This window comes from Penicillium verhagenii, assembly GCF_028828195.1.
Source record: "Penicillium verhagenii strain IBT 33310 chromosome Unknown utg000003l_segment0_segment0, whole genome shotgun sequence".
In the NCBI taxonomy this organism is placed as follows: Eukaryota; Fungi; Ascomycota; class Eurotiomycetes; order Eurotiales; family Aspergillaceae; genus Penicillium; species Penicillium verhagenii.
In genome coordinates, this window is record NW_026643167.1 from 336,818 (window position 1) to 360,902 (window position 24,085).

The window sequence follows — 24,085 nt, forward strand, 5'->3', positions numbered from 1 at the left end:
TCGACCAGCTGCCATCTTCAATCGCATCCAATTGGTCGGCTTTTGTGTGCAGGAGGGTGTGATTAGCTGCGTCTACATACATGAGGCGATGCGCAATCTGATCTGCGTCGCCAGACTTCGCGGCCGTGAGCGACCTCGAGCCACCGCGCATCTGTATGGCATCGGCGGATTCGTCTTTCTCCTGAACATTCTCCTCCTCTTGACGGAGTACAGGCTGCATTTCGTACAAGTCAGTCTGCAAGCCGTGATATACAGTATCAAGTTGAGGCTGGAATTCGTGCTGCTGTATCATCTTCGCACAGCAATGCATGCCGTTGCTCTGGGTTTTCCACCGGGCCGAATACAGGGTCAATCATGGTCAAGTGATGCAAATTTCTTCAACACGACCACCACGGCCACAACGGTTGCGCTGGAGGTGATAAACCCATCTCGCGGTGAGGCAGGAGGAAGCCAGGACCCTGGTTACTCTCAATCTAGCAGTACTGCTGAATATCATGAAGCATTATGTGAGATCTCACATCATCCGGTAGGGATTTGACGAGATTATGTCGACACAGTTTAGCTCACCTGGGCGGTTGCCATAACTGACCACCACCGTCAGTCATGTAGCATCAAGTCACCAGCTGAATGTCCGAAACATCCATCACATTCTCGCTCCACCATGACCTGCCGTGAGGGGAGATGATAGATAGCAACCATAATGATGGGGTTTGAAACCTAGCCAAGGGGACATTGTCGTGGTACACACGACCCAATTGCCTCCCAGCTGACGAGGGCATGCACGTACCCAATGCTCTTAGAGGATATCCAATTTCGTATTCTTGCTATAAAAAGCTGGAAGATCCCGTCGTATGTACTGCTGAACCTTTCGATACATAACTCTGCAAGGTATTGTGGAATGATCACAGGTCTTGAAATTCATATTCGTCTGCTTCGACAACCTCGCGCCGGATCGACGGTCGAGGGCCTCTTAAGCGAACTCGACAAGGATATGAGACAAGAATGTACTGTTGAGAATTCCGGGGAAGCTTCTTGGTCTAGAGACAAGGAACGGAAGCGAATTGACTTCTAAGCAAAACCGCAATCCTTGCGACGATCTTTGGGCCTCAGCTTTCCTTATCAAAGAAATATGGAGGTGTAAGATACCTGCCGTCTGATCCAGCACTGATGTATTTCTCAAAGAGTGAGAATCTCAAATAATACTACCCTGCGGTACGCACGGCTAAATCTGAAAAGACAAAGTAGCCTGCCGGATTTGGTCTTCCCACGAGGGCGATACTTGACAAAGCCCATATCGTTCATCCCAGATTAGCTCGCCGAAAAGATGTAGCCTCGGTGATGAGACACGTTACGAAAGTTTTGACCTGCTGCCAGAGAAACGTATGGTGTGTTCTCAAATTTGACTTGTATGATCTTCTCAATCTAAAAGCACCTTGCACCCCTCTGCACTCATCACCACAATTGTCAGCGTTTGCTTCTCCTCCCCAGGTGGAACAGTAGATGTTCCAGGTGGTAGTCTGAGCTCCGGAAATGCCTGAAGAATTCGTAATATTGCACACGAAGCTTCTCCCAGCGCCAATTCCTCTGCAGATCAAGTCAGCGCCTCTGTCATTGCGCTACAAGGGAGAATACTTACTGCCTAGACATATTCGCGGCCCCCCATGAAAAGGCATAAATCCCCAGCCAATGTCTTTTAGCTCTTGATCCAACCATCTTTCAGGTCGAAATTCATTTGCGTCTTTGCCATACAGGCTCCGGAGCCGGTGCATGTGATATACTGAATAACCAACCCCGGTACCTTTGGGAATAAGGACCGGAGATCTACCATCTGGACCTCCACCACTAGGGATCACTGTCGTTTTAGCGGCTACTCGAACGTTCAATGGGAGTTGCGGGTATAGTCTTTGAGCTGTATGGCGGACAAATATGAGCAGGCTAATTAGATTCAAGGCAGGCTCACTCATAGACTTACTTTCGTTTAGCACACATCGGAGATACTTCATTTTCTTGATTTTTGCCCGGGTCAATTCTGCTGAGCCTTCTGTGACCTGATCGATCTCGGAGCAAAGTTGAGCCAGGGATTTGGGGTGTCTCGCGAGAAGGAAGAACGCCCATGACATGAGACATGCTGTCGTATCCCTTCCTGCGATTAGAACATTGACCAGTTGATCCCTCACTAACACGAAATCTTGCAAGTCCTTGTACAGCTCGATGATAAATGGATACTTTCTTAATGCCGCTTCTTCGCCACTTTTTGTCATCTCATCCAGGGCAAGCTGTACAAAATGAGTCGCGTATTGCTTGACAACAGCACAAGCTGCGCGGAACTTAGTCGGCTTCCATATCCATTGCAAATCTGCCAGACGAAGTCTGAGTGCGCTGACTGAGCTGGCATAGTCAAATGCATTCTCAAACAACTCTGTCTCTTCTCCGGGCAAGGCAGAGACAGATCCCCCGAAAAGGAGCGCCGTTGTTGTGGCTAGAGTAAACCGGAAAAAGTAAGGCTGCAGGTCTATGACACCTCCGGTGGCGCGCAGTCTGGAGATCAGATCCTCGACGTGTGCGTCAAATACTCTGCAATCTTGGCGATGAATTCGAGCAAATTGACGACGAAGCAATTCTCTTGAGTGCCTCCATGGCCGTCCATCTTGAGTAAAAATACCTTCACCCAGTAGGGGCATCAGCCCAGGTCGCCTGGAGCCAAGACACCAGTCTATACAAGGTGAGAAATGAGACCTGGCAATGTGAGGGTCAGATAGCCATTTACCTTCAAAGTTTGTTGATAGTATGGACTCCACATTCTTTGGGTCGGCAGTAAGATAGCCTTGTTTCCCGAATAGTTTGAACGTCATGTTAGGTCCAATTCTGTCAAAGTACTGCGATTGGAACATGAGTATACGCTGATCTGGAAGCGCGTCGTATTGTCGTTTAAGGATGTCGAGAGCCCATGGCCATTTGTAGGGTATCCAAGTCTCCATGGGCAGACAACCGTGCTTGATACCAACATCATTGTCATGCTGAAAGTGTCAGTGGCGTGGAGAGCGCGGAAAGTTGAAAATTCGACTCACGGCAAATCTACGTCGGCTCTTGAATACACAATATAGCATGAGGGCGACAGCCATGACCGTGCACAACAACGGTAGGTCAATTGTGGGTACTTTGCTTCCACAGGTGCGCTGAATCAATCGCACTAGATCCATCTCCAATATGAGGTGGAGCGTTCCGTTGGATATAGAGGAATGGGTGTGAGCAGGGATTTTAAGAAGAGGCAAAAGTCCAGAAGAGTGGTGTGGGCCACTGGAAGACGTGAGGGTTGATTGAAATCGCGATAGAAGAAACTTGAAGTAGTCAATGTATCTTCATACTTGAGGACATAAGAAATCTCGGAATTTAAAGGCTTCTGTACCAGTTGCTTCACCAGCGGCAGCGACTCTCAATTTACTCGGGCTCTCAATATTTGGAAAAAGTCAACATCATAGTCAATGTGTGAGACTCCTCATCCATCATAATACGTCGACTATTATCAACGATTCATGACTTCTCTACATCCATATCGTCATATAGCCTTGGCTTGCAGTAACAATATTAATTTTCGGTCAATAGAAGGTCCTTTCCATCACCAAGCATCTCACTGTTATTATCGTTTAAATTTCATCGAAATAGCCTTGAAGAAGTTAGTTGCTATATAAGCTTGTCATTTCAACCAGAGACTAGTTTGGGGATGCGGAGTCAGTTCGTGGAGGACGAAATAGCCTGGATTTGTTAAGTTGTGGATCAAAAATTTACAATCTACGTGTGATTATTACTTCCTAGGGCTAAGAGCTAATTCAATACCTTGTGGGACACTGTGGTCACATGCTACTACTGCTATGTACTTCGTGTAGAATTGGGAAGAACTGAACTTTCTCCTGGACAGAGTCGACAGCACGTTAATGACGATCTATCTCCGTACAGCCAGCCAGATCACTTCGAGAAGAACAGCTGTTCTAAAGTATGTTTAGAGCTCGGAAGTTATTGAGTTTCTCATTGCAGCTCCGCAATCTCACTTCATGTGTAGCTACCTCGTTGATTGCATAGACAGATATACTGGAGCTTACCAGACACTTCTACAAATGGTACGTACGTGTTGCATGTTCCACCTGTTCCCGTCATTTAAAATAGCATAAATTGTTTATGTCGGGATATATCCTCCCGTCAGAATAAGCAAAGACATGCTGTACGTAATCTTGCTAAGCTGCGGCTCCCACCGCATGGATTCAGGGGTATTTGGCCTTGACCGGAGACACATCTATCTACATGAATCAATTGACTTTTGCTTTTCAAGCATACGCGCTGTCCACTTAACTGTGTACACAGTACCTAGCTGGTGATACCAACAGTTTATGAGCTATGTCAATTGCTCGCATATAGATCAGTCAACACGAATGCACTGACCCAAGAAATGAGTCAGCTATGGTAAGCTACGGCTTCAGCATTTGGTGGCCGACAATCCATAATATGAGATGCACTAACCAGGTAACCCTTTACTTTTCAGTCACTTCAAAAGCTGTCGTATTATTAGACCGCAGAACGATATGCTCTTTTTAGACTGAGCTTTCTAGTGATTCTGAATCAAACTGCGGCTTCTGCCTGTGCATCAAGATTGTGCAGCTACGCCATAATTCTAATGCCCACCCATCAATGGTGTTTACGCCAGATCATAGTTTTTTGTCACACCGACATCATTAAAAATGCCGGGTAATTTCAATCAAGGCTAGAAGCTGGAATGAGACACTATAAATGCATGCGTGCGCCCCTTCTCACTACGGTAGCGGCATTCATTCCAATAAATCCTGACAATCCATCTATACAGTGATATCAGCATTAAGATGAATTTTCATTGGCGCTTTTCACATTCATCTCTATCGCCTTCGGAGGGACCCTTCAGATCATCGACTATGAAGACCAGTGCTTGGTGTATTCCACGGATAATTTCGATTGCACCGGATACTCCAAGCCATTTGCACCCCTTGAAGGCAACTCCTGCTCTAGTAAGCAATTCACTTTCAATCACGATCATTTCTAACAGCTTCAAGATTTGACGACAGGGTATAATGGCACAGGGTCCGAGCCTAATGCGGTGAAAGTCAATCTGTGCAGTTCGCACCACCATCTTCCTTGGGTTGAAGTGCATCGAACCGGCTTGCTTCACTTTCACAACGATCAAGGGGACGAGGCGAGCTGCAATATTGATGAACCTCTTGTCAAGGGCAAGTCTTGTACCATTGGTAGTATTGCGAAGACTTCGACGTCAAGCATGAGACCTATGCCAACTTCTTCTGACGCTACCTCTCATGGTATATCAGCCAAAGCAACGGGAGTGACCACGTCTATCTCAGCGGCCTCGTCGAAAGTTCCGGATTCCACAACGGATTGTTAGATCTTCGAGCAACCAACAATATGGCTTGGCTACGCTAAGGTTGGCCTTCTGATATCTTGATTTTGAGAGCTCTTGTTGTGTCAGGACGAAATTGTTATTGGGCTTTCACCTCTCTCTCCTCGATTGGCAGTTTGACCCTCGCATTCGCGAACAATATTTCTACTATCATCTCTTTGTTTTTCCCACCATAGTCGAGGCCAGTGAATACATTCTAGTCTCATTGGGACCTTGCCATGACGTGCATCTATGGAAGGCCTACCTACTTGCAAGCTCAATGAGTTTTGGTGAGGTTCTATTCAACTCTCGTCTCCGATCAATAAATCTTTTCGTATCGTTTTCTCTCCCGATGTCTGGACAGCACGTCAAATAAGGCCAGCATTCTTGAGTACCCTCCCCAAACACATTTCACCACGTGCAACCTCAGTGTTGATATCATCGACAACTGAAAGCACCCACTTGAAGTTACCAGCAGCTTTCTGGAGAAGCTTAGAGTGCAGCCCTTCAACCAATGTAGACGTTCCAGCGTGAAGTCTGCGTGCAATAGTGCTTTCCAGGTCTTTCACGTGGCCGGATTGGTCTTCCAGTATAATTCGGGTTCTAAAGCGATGGGACATAGAGAGACCATCTCCACCAGACACGCAAACTCGAAAGAGGCTACCTGCAGCAGTGGAAAGCTTCGTCAGATTGTCAAAGTACTGCATCAAGTCCGCAGCTTCCCGTTCATCACACACATCGAGAGCATCGATAAAGCAGAGGAATGATCGCTGGCCAAGAGCAAAGACTGCTTGGCAGAAAAGGTGCTTCAGAACATGCAGAGAAGGGCAGCCCCCATGGCTCAATGACGCCATCGTAGAATCATCCATCATAATCTGGATGTCAGGGCATCCTTCAAGAAGTTGAAGCAGCAACGATCTATGCAGCCCCACGATTGACCTTTTCAAGTATCCACCTTCCTTGTTGAAGAAAAAGGAAGCAGCAACGACATGCTGATTCCCGGTTCCGCGCTTCGCATTCAGGTATGCAAACTTCATGATCATCGACTTGCCCGCCCCTGGCTTACCGTTGATCCCCAACACGCGAGGGGTTTGCGGTGATGGCGCAGAGTGAAGCCATTCTTGGTAGTCTGGGTTGGCGAGAAGCCACTCACCCGTCCCAAAGCGCGCAGTCTTGATGTTCAGCTTCTGAGTGTCAATGCCTTCAAACATGAGAATATGAAGTAACAACTGCCGATGTCCATGAGACAAAAATGGGTCTACTTGAGTGTGAGTACATGATTTTAGGTGATAGGGAACTTGATCGCACCAGAAAATGGTCTTTGATCGCCGGAGTCACGAAGCTCGAGTCTTGATGGAGTTTCTGGGATATCAGTCTAGGCGCCAACCGGTCAGTCGTTGAACGCAAAACAAGCTGATGGAGAGAGGGGTGACTACCATAGTTTTGATGGCAGAATGAATGACTTTTGGGTTGTGAAGTTGCGACAGCTCTGACGAATGGAAGATAGAAGGTATGACAAGGGTGGGGGGGGGGGGGGGAAGCACAGCTCAAATACGAAAATGGGCAAGCTCTCCAGTTGGAGCGGAGGGTGCCGAGCTTGAACCTCAAAAGATGGCTCCAGGCTCCAGGCTTCGGGATCAAGGACAAGAACTCCAGAGCATGGCTCAAGAGTCCCAGGGGCAGACTAGCTCCTACAGCCAGTGGTTGCGTTCCCAGTCACGTCCCTATCATTCGCGGGATCGCTGGTTGAGATCCCAGGACTGATCGAGGTGGTTGTCAGGGATATACATGAAGCATACACGCTAAGCGGAGGAGATGGACCCACATGGCGCATCTGGGTTCCCCTGAACGCGAGGAAGCCACCTCTCTTTTGCTTCCTCGCGCTACGTCTTGTATCTAGAGTCGACTATAGCTTTTCCTTAGATTGCCTAATCAACTACGCATACGTGAGATCCTCACAGTGGTCCTATACTCGATTTTGCTGGAACCAGGGTACGTTTCAGGGACCTGTACAGTAGAATTCGAAAACAGTTTACCCCTCGGACACACTGGCTTTCTTCCCTGCGACCCACTCAGATCGCGCTGAACTAGATTGGGCCAGTAAAAATCTCCACCATCTTTTCTTGAGGTATTCCTGGTAGATCACCAGAATTACCGTAATTACAGGTTCCGGCATGGGCAGCCCATACTTGCCGAAACGCCCCGTGGCCATACTGAGTACATCAAATTCGAAAACTGATTACCGCCCAGACAATGACCGTCTGTTTCTCGGGCCGTAGAAATGGAGCCCTTATATTTCCAGAACAGCTGGATGGTGTATAATACTGTATATTATAATAAACTCTGATATAGAGTGGCACGGTTAAGGTCTCCAATCCCCCCACAGACCGCCTTTCGTTATCTCGCTTTGTCTGCCGGTCCAAATTAGGCTACCATCGACTAATACTTGATACACCAACCGTTTGGCTCTGAAGTAAGGCCCATAGGCTGTTCAAGTTTACGAATATATGCATTGTCGCAATGGTCAAAGCCCACGAACACCTCATCCAGTCCCTATGTGACCTCGAAATTCCAAAGACCATCCGGCTTTCCCCTGACCGCTCAAGTATCCTTTACTCAACTGAACTCACCTGGGGTCATCGCAAAGGGAAACATGCCGTCTCCACCCTATGGCTGGCCTCCACCGGCTGTGCAGACTCTTCGCTGCAGCTCACCCCGGGCCTCTTTCGCGACTACGCCGCCACATGGAGCCCGGATGGAAAGGCGGTGGCCTTTGTATCGGATCGTGCAGATGCCGGCGCCAAGTGGGCTATATATCTGTTACCATTGCAACAGGGGGGTGAGGCGTACCCGATAACGCCGGTGGAGAACGCAAGTCCAATCGAAGCATTCGCCTTCTCACCTGATGGCACCCACGTTGCGTTCCTCTCGGCCGATGAGGAGGTCCAATCTGACTCGGCAGGAGACGGCGCCCACAACGTGCGGGCTTGGGGCGAGGATTGGCGATTTACACGTCTGAGGGTCGTCGACTTACGTACCAAGCGAGTCCTGTGTGCCAAGCTCGACAGGCACGTAAAGAGCGTCTGTTGGAACCCGGATGGGACTCGCATTGGTTTCTCAAGTTGCATATCGCCCGACATCGAAGAGCCTCACCTCACCGGGACGACCATATCAGCTATTGACGTCGGCCTTAGCTCCGTGCAAGATTTGTGCCACTTCCCTAAAATGGTCGTTGACCTGACATGGGCTGCTGACGGGAATATGTACTTTTGCGGAGGTGTTCCCGCAGACAAGATGTTCGCTGGCTTCGGCGCTTATCGTATTGACCCTACCACTAAATTTCCCCAGTATGAGTGGGTGGGTTTTGGAGTAGAAGATGACTCCATCGGCCTCATTCAGGGCGCAAGTGGCGCAATTTTCGTCAAGGTGCAACACCGGCTAGAGTCTCGCGTGTGCCTACTCGACGGCACGGTGCTATATAGTAGGAAGGAGGAGCTCGAAGCATTCGACGCTGCAATAGATACTGATGGCAAGTTTGTCCTTGCCGTCGCAACTTCGGACGTCAACTCCCCTGCCGAGGTCTTCACCACATTCTCGTCCGACAGCGCGATGACGCGAATGTCGAATCACGGACAAGAGTTCGCAGGCCGTCGTTTCGGGACGTGTCACTTTTTGACGTGCACGTCAACGGACGGCGAGGTCGAGCTGGATGCCCTCTATTTGAGCCCGGCCTCTTCCTCAGTCGGCGACCACCGTCGCCCGCTGGCAACCGCGGTGCTCATCCACGGCGGGCCCAACACTCGTCTCACCAATGCCTTCAACACCTACTACTACATGCTTACTCCATATTTGCTGTCGCTCGGCTTCGGAATTTTGCTGCCGAACTATCGTGGAAGTAGCGGACGTGGGCAGTCTTTCGCGTCCTACTCCATCGGCGGGCTTGGCGTGCATGATTATTCTGATGTGATAGCGCTCACGCAGTGCGCGATAGACCAGGGTTATGCGGACAAAGAAAGACTGCTAGTGGGTGGTTGGAGCCAAGGCGGGTTTCTGACAAACCTTTGCAGTGTGCGTAACGACTTGCATGACGGTGATTGGCGATTCCGAGCCGCCGTGTCTGGCGCCAGCATCTGCGACATCGATGCTATGGCCTTGACCTCCGACCTCGGCTCCTGCTTCGAGCCTGAACTCTCGCGCGACGGTGTAGCCTGGAATATGGACTGCGAAGATACACGTAATCGCGCTGCGAGCGCCCTGTGGGCATTTAAAGACGCCGCACGGCGAGCCCATCTCGAAAACGCTACTATTGTGCCACCTATGCTGATTTTACACGGCGAGGCGGACGCTAGGTGCCCCGTGTCGCAGGCATGGGGCCTACGTCGCGCACTACGTAGCTACGGCTTGCCCTTCGAACTAGTCATTTACCCCTCACAGGGACACATTTTTGAGGAGCAGAAGTATTGGGTAGAAATGGCGCTCAGAATTAGCCGATGGTGCGAGAAGTACATCGGTGGTGCATCATCATGAAGCAGTTAGCACTATAAGCTTTATACATTCATACTCTCAAGCTTAGCCCTACTCCCTACTTCGGCCGTACCCCTCCAGGGGCACGAGCTTTCACACGTTGCTAACTAGTTATGGTGAGTAAGTGCCTTGGGCAGTACGATACCTGAGATGGTAATACAAATAAAAAGCTTGTTAGCTTATCAGGGTTAGCTATCTTCAATAACACGACACTTAGTTACGTAAGAAGTAGATAGAGGACGCCTACGGAGAATGAGTGGACGGCTGGAGTCGATCAAGCCAGATCACAAGATCTCCGGAGTAAGTCTTCTACAGCATTAACATAGCAGTAGTACAGCTTTCGTCATATAAGAGGTAGATGAAGAGGAAGAAAGGGATGGCGTCGATCAAGCATGATTGACAGATCCCTCCCTGCCGCCTACTTTCTGCCACCTATATTTTGCCGTAATAAAACACTCCAAGGTGTCCCACTAGTCCAATGTAGAAAAGCGGTATGGGCGGTGAAAAAGAGCGATCAGAGAGGTGAGTTAGATTTTTGCGGTGCCACTGCTGTATGGTCTGCTTAATGCCGGAACCTGTGATTACGGTAACTTTGGTGGTATACCAGAAATACATCAAGAAAAGATGGTGGGGTCTTTCCCTGACCTAATCCAGCTTAGTGTGATCATAGTGGGCCGCTGGGAAAGAAAGCGTGAGTGTCCAAGGGGTAATCTGTTTTCGAATTCTACTGTAACAGTTCCCAATCATCTTTAGTTGCGCTCGTCAATCCTGTCTAGTCACTCAAAGTTATAGAAATTTTTTTTTTCTTCCTTATGATAGAATCAGTCTTGAGAAGTAGCATAGACAGACATCAGGTATACATATTGTAGTCATTGAGCGCCCTTTGATCATTCACCTCAGTATTTCAGAGCCCAGTGATGAAGGCTCATTGTATGTGAAAACTAGCATCGGCTTAGGTCCGACTTACGGTGCCAACGAGCGATGCGTGTTGTCTCGGACGCGTCAAAGTAAGAGCCGTAGTCTGACAGTCAATGTGGCATGGCTGCAGTACACCCAGTGGAAATCTTTTGAGTGGGCGATGGCTTAGACCCTTACATTCGATTATCAACGAGTGAGGCGAATTGCTCAGGACGCAGCATGATCATCAGCCTCGGTTTTAAATCAACAGCCAATGCTGAAGTTCAGAAGATGGTGATTAAAGTGCATGCGGTCGCAGTCGAGCGATGATTGCTGCCCATCGTTTTCAACTGTTGAAACACGGCCGCTGAGACAAAGTTGAACGTTGTTCAACGCTCTCGAGAAAAATAAATATTAAATAAAATTAAATTAAATAAAAAGAAAAAAGATCATAATTTATTATTGTTCAAAATTTTCAGGAGACAACTTGATTCTACAATCCACCCTGACCATGCCGTTCACTTTTCACCTGCCTGTTGACTTCTACCGAGCCCGTCACCTCTGTAGGTCGAGGTTCAACAGGACTGACTTTGCACAGGCAACCTCGATGCCCCCGAAAACAATGCCCCCAAAAAGCGGCAGACAGAAAAGACTTCACCGCGGCAATACAAAGCAGGCGGTAACAAGACCAATCAAGAGACCTATAAATATGGCCTTCTTCCCTGGCTCTGTGTCGAAACAATTCTCTTCCTTACCATATCTGACGGATTCCCTCAAGCTGTAACCAAGCTGCCCTGCTACAGCGGATGATGGGTCACTTCTCCTTGACCCTTAGCATTCGCTGTGACTGACATCCTTGGTGCACACAGAAGCCACCGAGTCACCTGGCCCCCTTTACCCTCTAGTGGTTCACTCCACTGTACCCGTCTTCGTGCCTGCGGGCCAGGGCCTGAGCCTTGACTAGCGAGAACCCTTTGGTGAGTGCTGTGTCCATGTGTCTTGTCGAGTGGAGCTAATAACGTGACTTCTGACTAGGTTGTTGACCACAAAAGTGCAAGTGAGGCGGCCTGCAGGTAAGTTCCTCGTCAGCCCATACCATCGGCCACTGCTGAAACAACCAACATGACGACCAGCCAAGTCGTGTCAATAGACGGATCCAAGTCAGAATTCCAGACACTATACCACTACCTGTCAGCAACACCGATAACTGAGTCACGCCTCAGGCTCAAGCTCTTGATGTGAGTCATGAGCCCGGACTGTGGTTCTCTGCTGACAAGTGCTTCTTGAACAATGCCTTCGGCGATCATAAGCCAGACCTCCGAGTATTGAACACCGCCATTCTCGAGCCCTTCCTATGCACATGTCGCCGTCATCCTGAATAGTTCAATGTCTTGATATAGTGTCTCAAGCAAGGCCACTTGTGCACGTCATCGCGGTCACCGGTCTCGTGCGGCTGGACATCCGTTGACTAGGTACGTCTGCTCCGAGCTTCTACCCCATCACCACCCATTAATAGTCGGCCATGATTTTGGCCGGAGGACACATGAGCCGAACCGACCTCATGGAGCTGCAAGACAGAAGATGCGTTGGGTCGATTGGGAGTTGAGACTTGTCTCTGTAGGTGCAGGATGAGATTGGAAAAAAAGACCGTGAGTGAACCCTCATTATCAGAGACATACTAAACATCTCGCAGGGCCACTAGCCAAGATGCTGGAAGAGCCAACAAGCGTCGGGCGTGTCTTGTATCGTGCCACTCTCGCCATGAAGCGATGTGTATCTCTTTGGAGATGGTATCAAAGGTCAACGTGATCTAAATTGCCCGATCAGTTCAGCCTTTCGCCTTACCCACTGATACCGACTGAGAACACCAGCTTCTAATCCACATCATTGGGAAGCTGAATCAGCCATGCAAACAATATAACGACCAACAAAATGCGGTCCTTACTGAGGTGATGAAACCCCAGTCTGATTAGCCTGGGTATCGAGGGATTCATCCACAGTGGGTCTGACTTCCACACCTGTGGAGGGTATGAGTAAGAAGGAAGCCGGAGGTCGATTCGGTGATGCTCAGATTTTGCTTTCTGGGGACGGATGCCGATCGTAATGGACCAGTCCAACAAGATGACCACGGGGCATTCAGATCTACCACAGGGCTTGTCGCTTTCTGCGGTCGCTGTCCTCTGCCCCTGTCAAATCTGATGGAAGGCTTGATCACCAATGACGGAGAGTCATCACTTTCAACGACAGTGACCTTTCGAAGATACATGCACTGTCCTGCAACAGCGGATCGCAGGCATATTGTTCATCCCGTTTCTGCAGAACCAGTGACAGCGCCAACCCCCTGCAGTCATGCGACAAGTGAGAAGCGACCCTTGATCAACTCCTGAGACGAGATTCCTTTACGTCACAATCGCCCAAGCATTGCGTCCATCCTGCCTCTGACAAATGCGCGAGACATCTCCATTGATAGCTTGCCGGTTTCTGCCTCCACAGCGCATTGAACATTCCTATCCACCGTGCGCATGTTGCCATTCACAACCGGATGCTACCATTAGGCAAGAACATCATTCATACCCTCCTGCATGGTGAACCAGAATTGGTTGTATGCAAATTCGTTGACACGGCGCTTGTCTTCACAACGAGATGGATGCAACGACATGCGTGCGAGCCCACAGCTTGAGCATTGCCTTTTCGCGAAAGGGCCCCTTCTGCTTTTGCAGGCCCTTGGCCAAGATGAGTTTCTCGCCTTTGGTCTCTGGTGCCGGTGCTTGCTACTCACTGGTACAGACCATACACCTTCCGACCGACGAAGTCATCCAGCTCCGTTGCCCGTTGATGTTTCGCCATCGCTCGTGTACACCAGCTAGGGCCAGGGTCACGAGTTCCAACCGCATCACCATATCCCGCGTGTATGACACGTGTGAGCCTGGCCGCCGAGCCTGGCCGCCAAGCCGACCGATTTTGCGTCTCTTTCTCACCATGACAACACGAGCGATTCTTCCTTTGCAGCTATGTCCTGGCCAGCCTAATACCATTGAAAACTGCGCCGAACACCGAACTTGCGACCAGCCCAATCCACCAACCACCTCAGGTCAATACTACAGTGGTTCAACTGTCAGCCCGGTAACTGGAAAGGTGAGTCAGAATTCATTTCCTGATCCAGTCACTAATACCGTGCCCAGTAGGACATGCCTTCGGGCACACGCCGAGCGAATGGTCCGGGTTTCAGACTACGACAGACTGCCACCTTGCAGCCTATCTTGTATCTACGCACACGCCGTCAATATCTCGCGAGATTTGAGAATTGAATCGGTGTGCCGAACAAGACTTCAAACACCCTCCGCCATGGACAAAGCGCTATCGTGGCATACCATATGTGCTGAAGAGTTGTGAGGTCAACGATGATTAATTGTGAGTGAACCCTATATCGACGGATGTATACTAACATCTTCTGAAGGATGACTTGTCAAGTGCGGAATCTCGACGGCACATGATGCAAACGCTCAAGTGATCCAACGACCCGCCTCTCATCCCACGAACTCCCTGAACCGACGTGGACGAGCAGTACCAGACGAAGGTGCTTGGCATCAGACTGCTCCGAGACGGGCGTGACTACAGGACGCTCGTTCGGCAATCTCCCAGATGGTTCCGGTAGAGCGGCCAACCCATCATGGCGAGATGATGGGCCCCCCAGTTGAGTATACCGTGTGAGGGGTATGTCCTCTCGACATTGGCACGCGCACTTGAAAGCATAAGAATCGACTGCGGAGGAACGGCAATTCATCTGGCACCTCAACGTCAAATACCGACAAGGAGTGTCCCTCGCCAATCCCGACGACTTGGTACTTTCAGCCGAGATGCCACTTAGAAGACCACCCTCACATGACACATGGGCGAACGGATGATAAAGGGCGACCAATTTAGCTCCCATGCGTTCCAGAAGCCCTTGGTATTCCCGCTACCAATACGAGCAGCCCTCATCGTGTAGACTGAGGCAGGGATCTGAGGCGAGGATCATCACAAACACCATCTGCCTTTAAACTCGAATGTTGAGCATTGGGTCTTTTGCCAGGCTTTCCAAAGGTCATCTGGTGATTGGGCAGTGTCAAAATGAGTTTTTTGATTTGAATTCTGCACCGTCATCCAATTTTCGATCGCCCGACAAGACGCTGATCAATCGTTGGAAAACGTGAGTCAAGATATCCTGTTCTGATGTATTTGCTAAGTTGTGCCCAGCAGAATGTGTCTCCGTGCGAAACCCAAAGCACGCCATCACCGCCGCAGGCGTTGGACTGCCTTGTCCCGATATGCAACGCGTTGCCGGTTTCCAGTACGCATTGCCGGTTTCTCAGGCGAAAGGGCATGCTGAGCAACATGCTCACGAAGGATTGACCGCCACGGTTGTCTGGCTTAGGTCAGTGCAATGGCTGGACTCGGTCGGCCTTGTGGGAGTCGGTCTTGTGGGAGTCGGTCTTGTGGGTGTCGGTCTTGTGGGCATTGATACGCGCAAGTCGGCTGGCGGAAGTGGGCTTGAGAGCGTTGGCTTGTGGGCGTTGGCTTGTGGGAGTTGGCTCGTGGGAGTTGGCTTGTGGGAGTTGGCTTGTGGGAGTTGGGTTGCGGGAGCTGGCTCGTTGGCATTTATACGTGGTCATTGATATGTGGGCATTGATATGTGGGCATTGATATGTGGGCATTGATATGTGGCGTTGGCTTATGGGATTGGGCTGGTGGGAGTGGTTTGTAGAAGTCGGCCAGGAGCTGAGTCAATCAGACACATCTGCTCGAGGCATACTCCGAGGTATACTCCATGGTCATTTCACTCGGCTACAGCTGTGGTACCAACCACGAGAGAGAGAGGTCCAAAGCAATTTTGAAGAGTCGACTAGAGCGAGCATTGAATGACTCGAACTCGAGACCGGCAGTGCCACCAAGACATGGGCTGTATCGTCAGCTGAAGGTCACCAGAATGAGCCGAATTAAGCAAAGTTGAGTATAAGAGCTGTGAGGAGATCAGCTCAATCTGATATCGACTGACTTATTGCAAAGGCCAGTCTCATGTGCGGACCAGCTCCGCGGGATGTCGCGTAAACAATGCGGCCCCGCGTCTGGGACGACCTCACCGCTTTTGCCGTCGCGTGGGATCGAAAGCAGCTTCCTCTCGTCAGACACTGGTGGAGTGAAAAGCGAATACCTGCCGCTCTCGCTTTGGAAATGCGACGCTGTATTTCCATCCATGACGTGCGAGCATCAACAATGTTCTGCATCCTTGCTCGACAAATTGCTCAGCCGGCGAATGTCATTGTTCTTGCCAACCTGTTCATCTGTTGCGCGGTTACCCTCTACCGATCTCCACAGACCGTCTGCCAGAGTTGAGCCAATGTGGATCCCTGCCTGTCATCTACTTGTCCGATGCGATGACATGGACAGCTACTCTAGCGAATGCCGTTCTCATGCTTGAATGCATGTTCGCAGTCCAGAGAAGACGATACTCGAAACTTGAGTAGAGGTGCAACAAAGGGAATCATCTCATTCGATGAGAATTTCAATGGATCCACCCACATCTATGAGGGCTGGAGACTCGTTTGCCAAGCAGGACGTATGAAGTCGCGCCCGCTAGTACTTGATGTTCTATCAGCGGAGCGATGTGTGCAATTGTGGGTCACACGAAGCCACATCAGGTATCCAAACAGTGCAGTCTGCAAGACCGGCAACTCCGGCCTGACCATTGTTGCAAATTTATTTACCGAGCTCTCATGCCGGTGGATCGACTCCAGCCGACAAGGGCCCACGCGCTCTTTTCATTGCAGGCATCACTGCTGGGCCGTATTAGTCGTTCCGAGGTCTAGAAGATCTCATGCACGGTGTTATCAATTTACGCCGTCTCTCGCAGTATCGATGACATTACGTTTGAGCCGAACAAATTGATCTCTCGTGATGCCCGTCGGTTGCTGGTCCGAATGGCACCATGGTTATCAAACATCCCTGTCATCCGATCACGTGACATATGGCCCCGGCCTCGATGCTGCTGAAGAGAAGTCGATTTGAGCTTCCAAAAATCCATGCCCACTTTATTGGCGAATCGAAAATGGAGAGTAAATCTTACTCGGTGGTATCAGTTTCACCCAGAAATTCACTCTGATGGGTGTGGGGATCCACGAAGAGGAAGCCAAAAGACTCGCCATCGAACTGCCGTGGCAGATCACAGCAGTGGTCTTGCGCATTGGTGCTGGAGATATAGCTCAGTTGCCTGTCACTCGAGTACAAGAGTGAGAGTCGCGCCAGGATGGTGAGGTGCGATATTCTCTCCTGTTGCATCGTCCTGTTGAGTTTCTGGATCATTTGCGCCGTCGCGTACATTCCTGGATGGCTGCGTGAAATCATCTTTGCTCGCTTCGGGCCATTTTCAGCGCGTATGTGTGCTCTTTGCTTTGACGAAAAACATTCCACCGTCAATCGCCGGTGATGCGTCATGACACAACGCTTGCCGGCCACCTCAACATCTCAGCTATCGCACAGTCATGTCTCATCAGATACACAGCGTGCGTCGCTGCGTCGGTGATGTCTCGCAACGCACGATCACCACAAGGTCTTGACTTGCCTTGTTAGGCACATCTTATGTTCCGCGTGAGCTGCTGACTGATGAAGAGCGAGTGACTCAGGTTTTTTCGTAGTTTTCGAGTGCTTTGATTAGGTTCTAAAGAGTCAGAACCTGGCTAAAGTGCTCGTCATGCTGGCAAACTCTAGGCCGATGATGCAGGGCTCATTCTCATTGTGCACGCTGCTTACGCCTACGTAGTTCCCTGATTAGACCTCGATGGAGGATCCTCCTTGTAGACTGATGACTGCTATCGGTAACACAAGTGCAACATACCATGCTGTTCGGAGGTCGCACTACGCAGCCTTGTCAGGGTGAAGGGCAGGGCAGCTTATAACGGGCCTATACCCAGTGTACGTGCATAGTGTCAATTTGTCGAATCCAAGGCTCACCGCTGTAATCAATCTCATATGAAACCTACATTTGTGGCTGTGGAGTTGCTGAGCATTAGTCTCATATTTGTATCATACGTGGTTGACTTCGAATTGACATGGCCCGATTTATTCATGATGTATCGCTGTCGTACTTTAAATCAACCGGTGTAAGCTTTATTGTTCGTGTGTTTGTGAAGCCACTAAAGATATACACGTCATGCGCTCGGCTTTGATGTCATAGCGTCTGTAGTCAAAATAGAGAATGCTGTTGATTGGTGAGGGGAGGTGCGGCTACAATATATATATACATATACGGTACACAAAATGTACCGAAAAGGTCCAGCCAACTAGATTCTTGGTGTAGGGCCTCCCAATTTAGAGGAATGACATAGCTTTCAATTTTTACATGATTGCCGACCCTACACTATGACTCTATTTCCTCCAGAAGGACTTGACAACGACTCTTGGCCTGAGAAAAAACAGTGATGTGGGAGGGGCCTTTTCCTTAGTCGGACGAAAGTGTGCGCGAGGGGTGACACACCGCCTGAGCGACTCCGTTTGACAACGCGTCCAGACTCAGCATTGACAGTCTGCTCATCGACGCGCTGACACTGTGATCATCGACAAATTGTTGTCAATGCTGGTCATCGTTCCAAGCTAGTCACTGTTTTTCGAATAGGCACAAGTGTTTATTTATCAACGCTCACTCAACTATTTACCAGCACAGGCTCAACTGTTTACACAGCAGTTCAACTGTTTACACAGCAGTTCAACTATTTACACAGCAGTTCAACTGTTTACACAGCAGTTCAACTGTTTACACAGCAGTTCAACTGTTTACCAAAGAAGGCTCACTTGTTTACGAATGGTCATTCAACTGATTACGGACGCTCAGTCAACTGTTTAAGCACTCTCAACGGTGCACGACGCTCAGTCAACTATCACCATAACAGACTGGTTACCACCATGGACTATGGATCACCGCATCTGCCCGTCACCACACCGCATCTACCAGTCACCACCAACGCCAACCTCAACAGTCATCTTGGGTTTCCGGACCTCTGAAATAGACGTGAATGATGCGTTCTTGCCGTGTGATGGTCTTTGACCGAGCCGACTAGCCTGAACGTGTGCGTATACATGCTCTACGTGTGTATACATCTTGGGAGATCAGGTTCTGCACATGATACTACGATGTACGGCGAATTCGGTAATAGCAAAATGCTGGGTTTATTCATTCTCTATACAACGCTATTTTGGAGCGAAAATAGGCCCTGGAATGCGCTCTCATGGCCCTACTGCCAGTCTCTTCGCCCGTAGCAAAGCCTACCCAAGTGAACTATGGATGGAGATGCAGGTCTTGGCTTCTTCAACTGCAGAGCGAGAGTTGAATACTGGTCCCTAGCACCACGTAGAGGTGCCCGCACTTGGCTAGAGTTCCTTGGTGTCGCAGCTTCCCCCTGCGGAGAACTTGGTGATGCAGCGGTCTCCTGCAGAGAACTTGGTAACGCAGCGGTCTCCTGCGAGGAACAGTTGATGTCGCAGAGCCCGTCCTGCGGGGAACAGTTGGTATCGCAGAGCCCGTCCTGCGGGGAACAGTTGGTATCGCAGAGCCCGTCCTGCGGGGAACAGTTGATATCGCAGAGCCCGTCCTGCGAAGCATGTTTGTTGACGCAGAGCTTGTACTGCGGACCCGTGGCCAGGAGACCCTCAAGCCTGCAGACAAGAGATGGAAACCATGACACACGGGAGTGTGAGGAGGGAAGTCCTGATTTTTTCTGGGCTGGAAATCTGGCGCCTTTTATGTCAAGTCGGCTACGTCTCTTCATAGAAACCGCCTGCGCAGATTCATATGGACGGCCACCAATTTTGGACGGCGTTGGAAAAGTTTCTTGGGAATCTTTGGCCAGAAGACGCACCTCCCATGGATCTATGGTCGGCCTCATGTTGCCAGGGGGAACCGCCCCTTGGTTCCATCAAACCGATCATCTAGACTGTCCATTTTCTGCGGTGGGTTACATTGGCGATTGGGTACCAGAATTGATGAAATGGAATCCATGGATATGATCGCTGTGGCAATCAAATTGCGTTGCATTGCAAGTTGCGACAGATGTATTACAATACAGCATTCAAAGAGGGCTAAACGCAATAGCCATGCAAGTGCAATCATAGGTACTATTGCCATCATTGTCGCGCATCGATCAAGGACTTCTGCAGTACACGATGTCCTTGTTTACGTCCTTCTGAGAACCCAATGAGTGGTATGAAGGACGATGCTCGAAACGACTGGACTTTGAGACCAGGTTGAAGGAGAGCGGGTGCCGCTCCGCAAGAGTGATCCGTGTGCGACATGCTTGCTGCGATGCGTCGCAAAAGAGTGTCAAGATTCTTGATGGCAAAATGTTTGGCCTGCCGACTCGATCATAGAAGACATTCGGAATTTCAGGCATCCTCCCCAATGAGGCGCACTGCGGGTATCTACCGTTGCGTATGCATCTCAAAATACCAAGTCGGCCGGAATGAAGGCCTTTGTGGCCAAGTGGATGGCGTCTGCGACCGACTGGAAGCTGTGAAAATAGCCGTCAAGGGACTGGTAATGGCAGAGAAATAAGGACCGGATAAGCGCCTCGTAGTAATTCCAATCGGCATCAGACTGGGGTAGTGAAATTCGTATCTCTACTGAATTTCTCTCACGTATCCCAGCACTGTGCTCTGCCACCGTTACGCAGCCTCTCATGAAGTCACGACACTTTGGTCAAGAAACAAGATACCAAAAAGGTCTCCGGTGTGAAAAACGAGTCGTTCGTCGTGGACCCAGACCCACGGGATAGATACCACGTGCCATTTAGACTTTCTGTTCCCGGGCGATCATTTCGTTCTGGACCCTCCAATTCTCCACTCTGGTCGTAGGCTGGCCCTCCTCGTCTACCCAAGATTTCTCTGGTAGACTCAAACCCCACTCGTCTCACAATTAGGCCATTTACATTAACAGAGTTGGGCCTGTCGATCACTCTCGGCGAAAGGCTCGAAAGTAAAACACTCGGGAATATCATAGCTCTAATCTTCCTGCAAATCTGTCACAATCCCACTGCCGTAGACCGTTAAAGAGGGGAGTGGCAAATAGAGGCAAAGCTGAGAACTTCGGGCAGCGTCGATCCCGTTTCAGAACCGCGTGGACCCGCTATGTGTGCTGGCAACCCATCGAACGGTATTCCACGGAACCTGCTGCTGCACCGTGGTGCCTGTGAATTCTACTTGTGCTGCACCCCAAAATTATCCTTGACATGTTTGAGCAACATCTGACGGGCGCTTTCTTTCAGCGGTCGCATTTCGCAGCTTCGAGGTAGTGGGCAATTAGGTCTTAAAGTAGTCGAGAACAATCAATCCAGGCCATGACATAGCTGTGACACTCTTCCGAGAAGCTCGTCAGCGTGCTGGCTTGATCCTGGAGGGCAAATCTTGTTGACCCCAACAATGAGGCCCACGAAGAGTCCAAACCCGAAGAGGCTTTCTTGCTACCAAGGCACGTCAGCTGAGCCCATGTAAATCTCTGCTCCATCTCCTGAGATTGCAACGCTACCATCACACCTTGATGGTCAGGGTACGGCTGACTCAATTTCGCTTCCTAGAAAGTCAGGCTTGAATGGTTCAAGGGGCTTTGCCAGGCGCCCAATGGCATTCTTGTTTTCCTCTGCAAAGTTAGCACGATCATCAAGACCCTAAGAGACGAGATATGCCATAAAGCAGACACAGCGTATCTGCATCGTCTACGTCAAGTCGGGGTACAGTTCACAGCTCTTCAGCCAATATAGTCAGGCCATCGCGTCCTGCGAAGCAACAGTGAGCAGCCACAATAAACCTCTTTACAACTTCAGTGTGGTTGCTCACTCTTTTCCAGTACTTCGAGACCAATGTCTATGTCTTGCCCAAGAAAGATCGATGCAATGCTAAGTGAGTTTCAAATCTGTATCTTTTGTTAATAGGAACATTGATTAACGAACCCGAATCACAGTCCTCGAGAGTCTCTCTTCACTCCTGGGAGTGCGATCAGGAAGAATTCCGTTTCGTGCCCAAAATCGAATCCTCCAAGCCATACAGCAACACCTCGAGTACCATGCATTTCAGTTCGCTCACAAATGGCTGCCAGAGAAGTCTCTCATGAACGGGTGGGCGTGTCCGAAGGAATTAGAGCTACACACATTCTTCACCTTTTTGGCAAAGAACAAGACCAAAGTGCAGCTCAGTGCCTTCCATCAAGCCAGTAGCGCCCTAGTGAAAATGAAGGGCCCTGTATCCGCGATCCGCCATGCCGCTGTCCATCGTCTGATTCAGGATCGTGAATCTCTCCTGCAGATGAATCGCATTGCCATTGAATTTGTGATGGCTACCGGTGTATCCTCCCACCCTGGGAAGCTTTGCCGCCTCTTTGACTTCTTGAAGACAAGAATTCCGAAGTCAGACCGACTGGCTTAAAGTCCAAAGGCTTTCTGCGCGGACGTCGCCACCGGAAACCGAACGCTCAATCTACGCTGCTACCGAAATCTACCCACAGAGTCCTACGATGGGTTAAGGGGCGTTTTGTTCTGGAAGTGGAGCGCTTCTTACGTGCTGTGCTTTGATAAATGTAGCTTGAACTCTTCGTGCTGCGTTGAAATGCTATAATGTTTTATCATATATATATGTGAAGTGAAGGAGCATACTTGGAATAAAGCTAACATTGTCTAAGTCTCAACACAAAATCGGAGCTAGGCTCCATAGGTCATTGATAGAAAGATTCATCGCAGTTCCGGCCAAACGCACACCAGAGCGGTACAAAGGCCCCTGACCGTCGTTATTGCGACGAAGACAATGTATCTCGCTGTGAGGGTAGAAGGTCCAATGATCAGCGGTCTGGGCCTTTGATCCCGAGATCCAGAACGACTGTCCTGAAACCACTACGCCTCGGGCTCGCCGCGATAGTCTTAAGAAACATGTGAAAAGCTGCTATGTTATGCACGACCCAGCTAAACGATCACATGCAGACAGTCTTGAAAATTCAGCAGGTTACTCTCTGTCCAATCGGGTTCGGTACGTCCAGAAGAGATCCCGATTTGGCAAGTATCCGAAGATTGCTGTTGCTTGATTAATTCAAATCTTGGCCTCCCTTTACGAGTCGGGATAGCCTTGGGCCATACCGCCATTAATTCCATATTTTGGTGCTTGATTCCGCCAATGATCCGCGGTTGCCTAGTCGTTAAGTATGCTTTGGTGTCGAAGAGTGGCGCACGGAGCGGAAGCACAGCACCCGTTCTGAAACATAGATTTCAAGGAAAGAGTGAAGTGGTAGAACTTACTCTGCACCAGCATTGAGCTATAAAGCCATTTGTTGGTCCTTTATCCAGAACATCAATATCGAGCCTTCCGTATCTCATCAATTTCTCTATTCTTCGACTTTGACAATGCAGGCATGGCAAATGCCTACACTTACGACGGACGTGTGTATCCTACACACTCCTATCGAGAAGTCAGTCTACCTGGTCATTCCAGCTTTTCAGCTATACATAATTATTTGCCAGTGGAGACTGCTCAAAAGCACATACGGTTCTAATTTGGGTGTTCCAAGCTTTTTCGAATCAATCTCAGGTATTCTCAACCCAGAAAGTTTCAACTTCTCAGACTAATTGATTGTTCATTTGATCTTGATTGCATACAGGCCCCCGAAATTCTTCTTCAAGTTTTCTCCAATATCTTGGAGATGATGATCGAGATTTGCCTATTCCAAATTATGCATAGAGCCTCCTTCCCGTCATTTATGCTCGCCGCATTCTTGATACGCTTGATATTTTCTTTTTTGCTTTGTCTTATAAAGGCATGGGTTGCTACCTGGCAGCTAACTGTGCAATCTGCAACAGGCATCTGGAAAAGGCAATTCGCACAGAACAAACTTTTTACCTTGCTCATAATCCTTATATTCATTCTGTCATGCGATTCACCATTGGTCTATCCAACCGTCCTCGGATCCTTATTCGCTGGCCCTATCCTTAGCTTTTCAGGAATTTGGGGCCCCTATCAGTTAAACCAACTCGAGAAGTGGAATCCTAAGCCGGGCGATTTGAAGACTCGCGCCGAACACTTGGTAAAAACCACGGGTTACTCCTGGTCGGATATATACATATGCCCCACACTGGTTGCAGACAGGAATGCAGAGGCATGTTGCCATAGCGGTCTGAGAAAGACGTACATTCTCCTCGATCAGGGCCTGCTAAAGAAAGCTCCAGAAACAATCATATTTGTTCTGGCGCA

At 49.5% G+C, this 24,085-nt stretch overlaps 12 protein-coding genes across 12 annotated transcripts; 6 read left to right on the forward strand and 6 right to left on the reverse strand.

Moving 5' to 3' along the window:
• Nucleotides 1-1,417: 1,417 nt before the first annotated feature.
• On the reverse strand, nt 1,418-3,122 carry N7466_001529 (cytochrome P450; the record flags this gene model as incomplete). Its single annotated transcript, XM_057160927.1, has 5 exons — nt 1,418-1,584; nt 1,637-1,909; nt 1,973-2,713; nt 2,768-3,017; nt 3,069-3,122. 5 exons carry the CDS (start codon nt 3,120-3,122, stop codon nt 1,418-1,420), a joined length of 1,485 nt encoding a protein of 494 aa, XP_057024212.1.
• A 1,815-nt stretch (nt 3,123-4,937) lies between these two features.
• On the forward strand, nt 4,938-5,419 carry N7466_001530 (uncharacterized protein; the record flags this gene model as incomplete). The annotated part of the gene is made up of 2 exons (XM_057160928.1): nt 4,938-5,030; nt 5,069-5,419. 2 exons carry the CDS (start codon nt 4,938-4,940, stop codon nt 5,417-5,419), a joined length of 444 nt encoding a protein of 147 aa, XP_057024213.1.
• Nucleotides 5,420-5,781: 362 nt separating this feature from the next.
• On the reverse strand, nt 5,782-6,624 carry N7466_001531 (Pfs NACHT and ankyrin domain protein; the record flags this gene model as incomplete). Its single annotated transcript, XM_057160929.1, has 1 exon — nt 5,782-6,624. The coding sequence occupies one exon, from the start codon at nt 6,622-6,624 to the stop codon at nt 5,782-5,784; it is 843 nt and encodes a 280-aa protein (XP_057024214.1).
• Nucleotides 6,625-7,933: 1,309 nt separating this feature from the next.
• N7466_001532 (S9 family peptidase) lies at nt 7,934-9,940 on the forward strand (the record flags this gene model as incomplete). The annotated part of the gene is made up of 1 exon (XM_057160930.1): nt 7,934-9,940. The coding sequence occupies one exon, from the start codon at nt 7,934-7,936 to the stop codon at nt 9,938-9,940; it is 2,007 nt and encodes a 668-aa protein (XP_057024215.1).
• Nucleotides 9,941-11,345: 1,405 nt separating this feature from the next.
• On the forward strand, nt 11,346-11,644 carry N7466_001533 (uncharacterized protein; the record flags this gene model as incomplete). Its single annotated transcript, XM_057160931.1, has 2 exons — nt 11,346-11,397; nt 11,433-11,644. 2 exons carry the CDS (start codon nt 11,346-11,348, stop codon nt 11,642-11,644), a joined length of 264 nt encoding a protein of 87 aa, XP_057024216.1.
• A 658-nt stretch (nt 11,645-12,302) lies between these two features.
• Nucleotides 12,303-12,597, reverse strand: N7466_001534 (uncharacterized protein; the record flags this gene model as incomplete). The annotated part of the gene is made up of 2 exons (XM_057160932.1): nt 12,303-12,449; nt 12,514-12,597. The coding sequence occupies 2 exons, from the start codon at nt 12,595-12,597 to the stop codon at nt 12,303-12,305; spliced, it is 231 nt and encodes a 76-aa protein (XP_057024217.1).
• Nucleotides 12,598-13,477: 880 nt separating this feature from the next.
• N7466_001535 (uncharacterized protein) lies at nt 13,478-14,227 on the forward strand (the record flags this gene model as incomplete). The annotated part of the gene is made up of 1 exon (XM_057160933.1): nt 13,478-14,227. The coding sequence occupies one exon, from the start codon at nt 13,478-13,480 to the stop codon at nt 14,225-14,227; it is 750 nt and encodes a 249-aa protein (XP_057024218.1).
• A 1,022-nt stretch (nt 14,228-15,249) lies between these two features.
• On the reverse strand, nt 15,250-15,486 carry N7466_001536 (uncharacterized protein; the record flags this gene model as incomplete). Its single annotated transcript, XM_057160934.1, has 1 exon — nt 15,250-15,486. The coding sequence occupies one exon, from the start codon at nt 15,484-15,486 to the stop codon at nt 15,250-15,252; it is 237 nt and encodes a 78-aa protein (XP_057024219.1).
• A 439-nt stretch (nt 15,487-15,925) lies between these two features.
• On the forward strand, nt 15,926-16,207 carry N7466_001537 (uncharacterized protein; the record flags this gene model as incomplete). The annotated part of the gene is made up of 1 exon (XM_057160935.1): nt 15,926-16,207. One exon carries the CDS (start codon nt 15,926-15,928, stop codon nt 16,205-16,207), a length of 282 nt encoding a protein of 93 aa, XP_057024220.1.
• Nucleotides 16,208-16,933: 726 nt separating this feature from the next.
• N7466_001538 (uncharacterized protein) lies at nt 16,934-17,191 on the reverse strand (the record flags this gene model as incomplete). The annotated part of the gene is made up of 1 exon (XM_057160936.1): nt 16,934-17,191. The coding sequence occupies one exon, from the start codon at nt 17,189-17,191 to the stop codon at nt 16,934-16,936; it is 258 nt and encodes an 85-aa protein (XP_057024221.1).
• A 1,907-nt stretch (nt 17,192-19,098) lies between these two features.
• On the reverse strand, nt 19,099-19,749 carry N7466_001539 (uncharacterized protein; the record flags this gene model as incomplete). The annotated part of the gene is made up of 1 exon (XM_057160937.1): nt 19,099-19,749. The coding sequence occupies one exon, from the start codon at nt 19,747-19,749 to the stop codon at nt 19,099-19,101; it is 651 nt and encodes a 216-aa protein (XP_057024222.1).
• Nucleotides 19,750-21,747: 1,998 nt separating this feature from the next.
• On the forward strand, nt 21,748-22,276 carry N7466_001540 (uncharacterized protein; the record flags this gene model as incomplete). Its single annotated transcript, XM_057160938.1, has 2 exons — nt 21,748-21,754; nt 21,816-22,276. 2 exons carry the CDS (start codon nt 21,748-21,750, stop codon nt 22,274-22,276), a joined length of 468 nt encoding a protein of 155 aa, XP_057024223.1.
• Nucleotides 22,277-24,085: the final 1,809 nt, after the last annotated feature.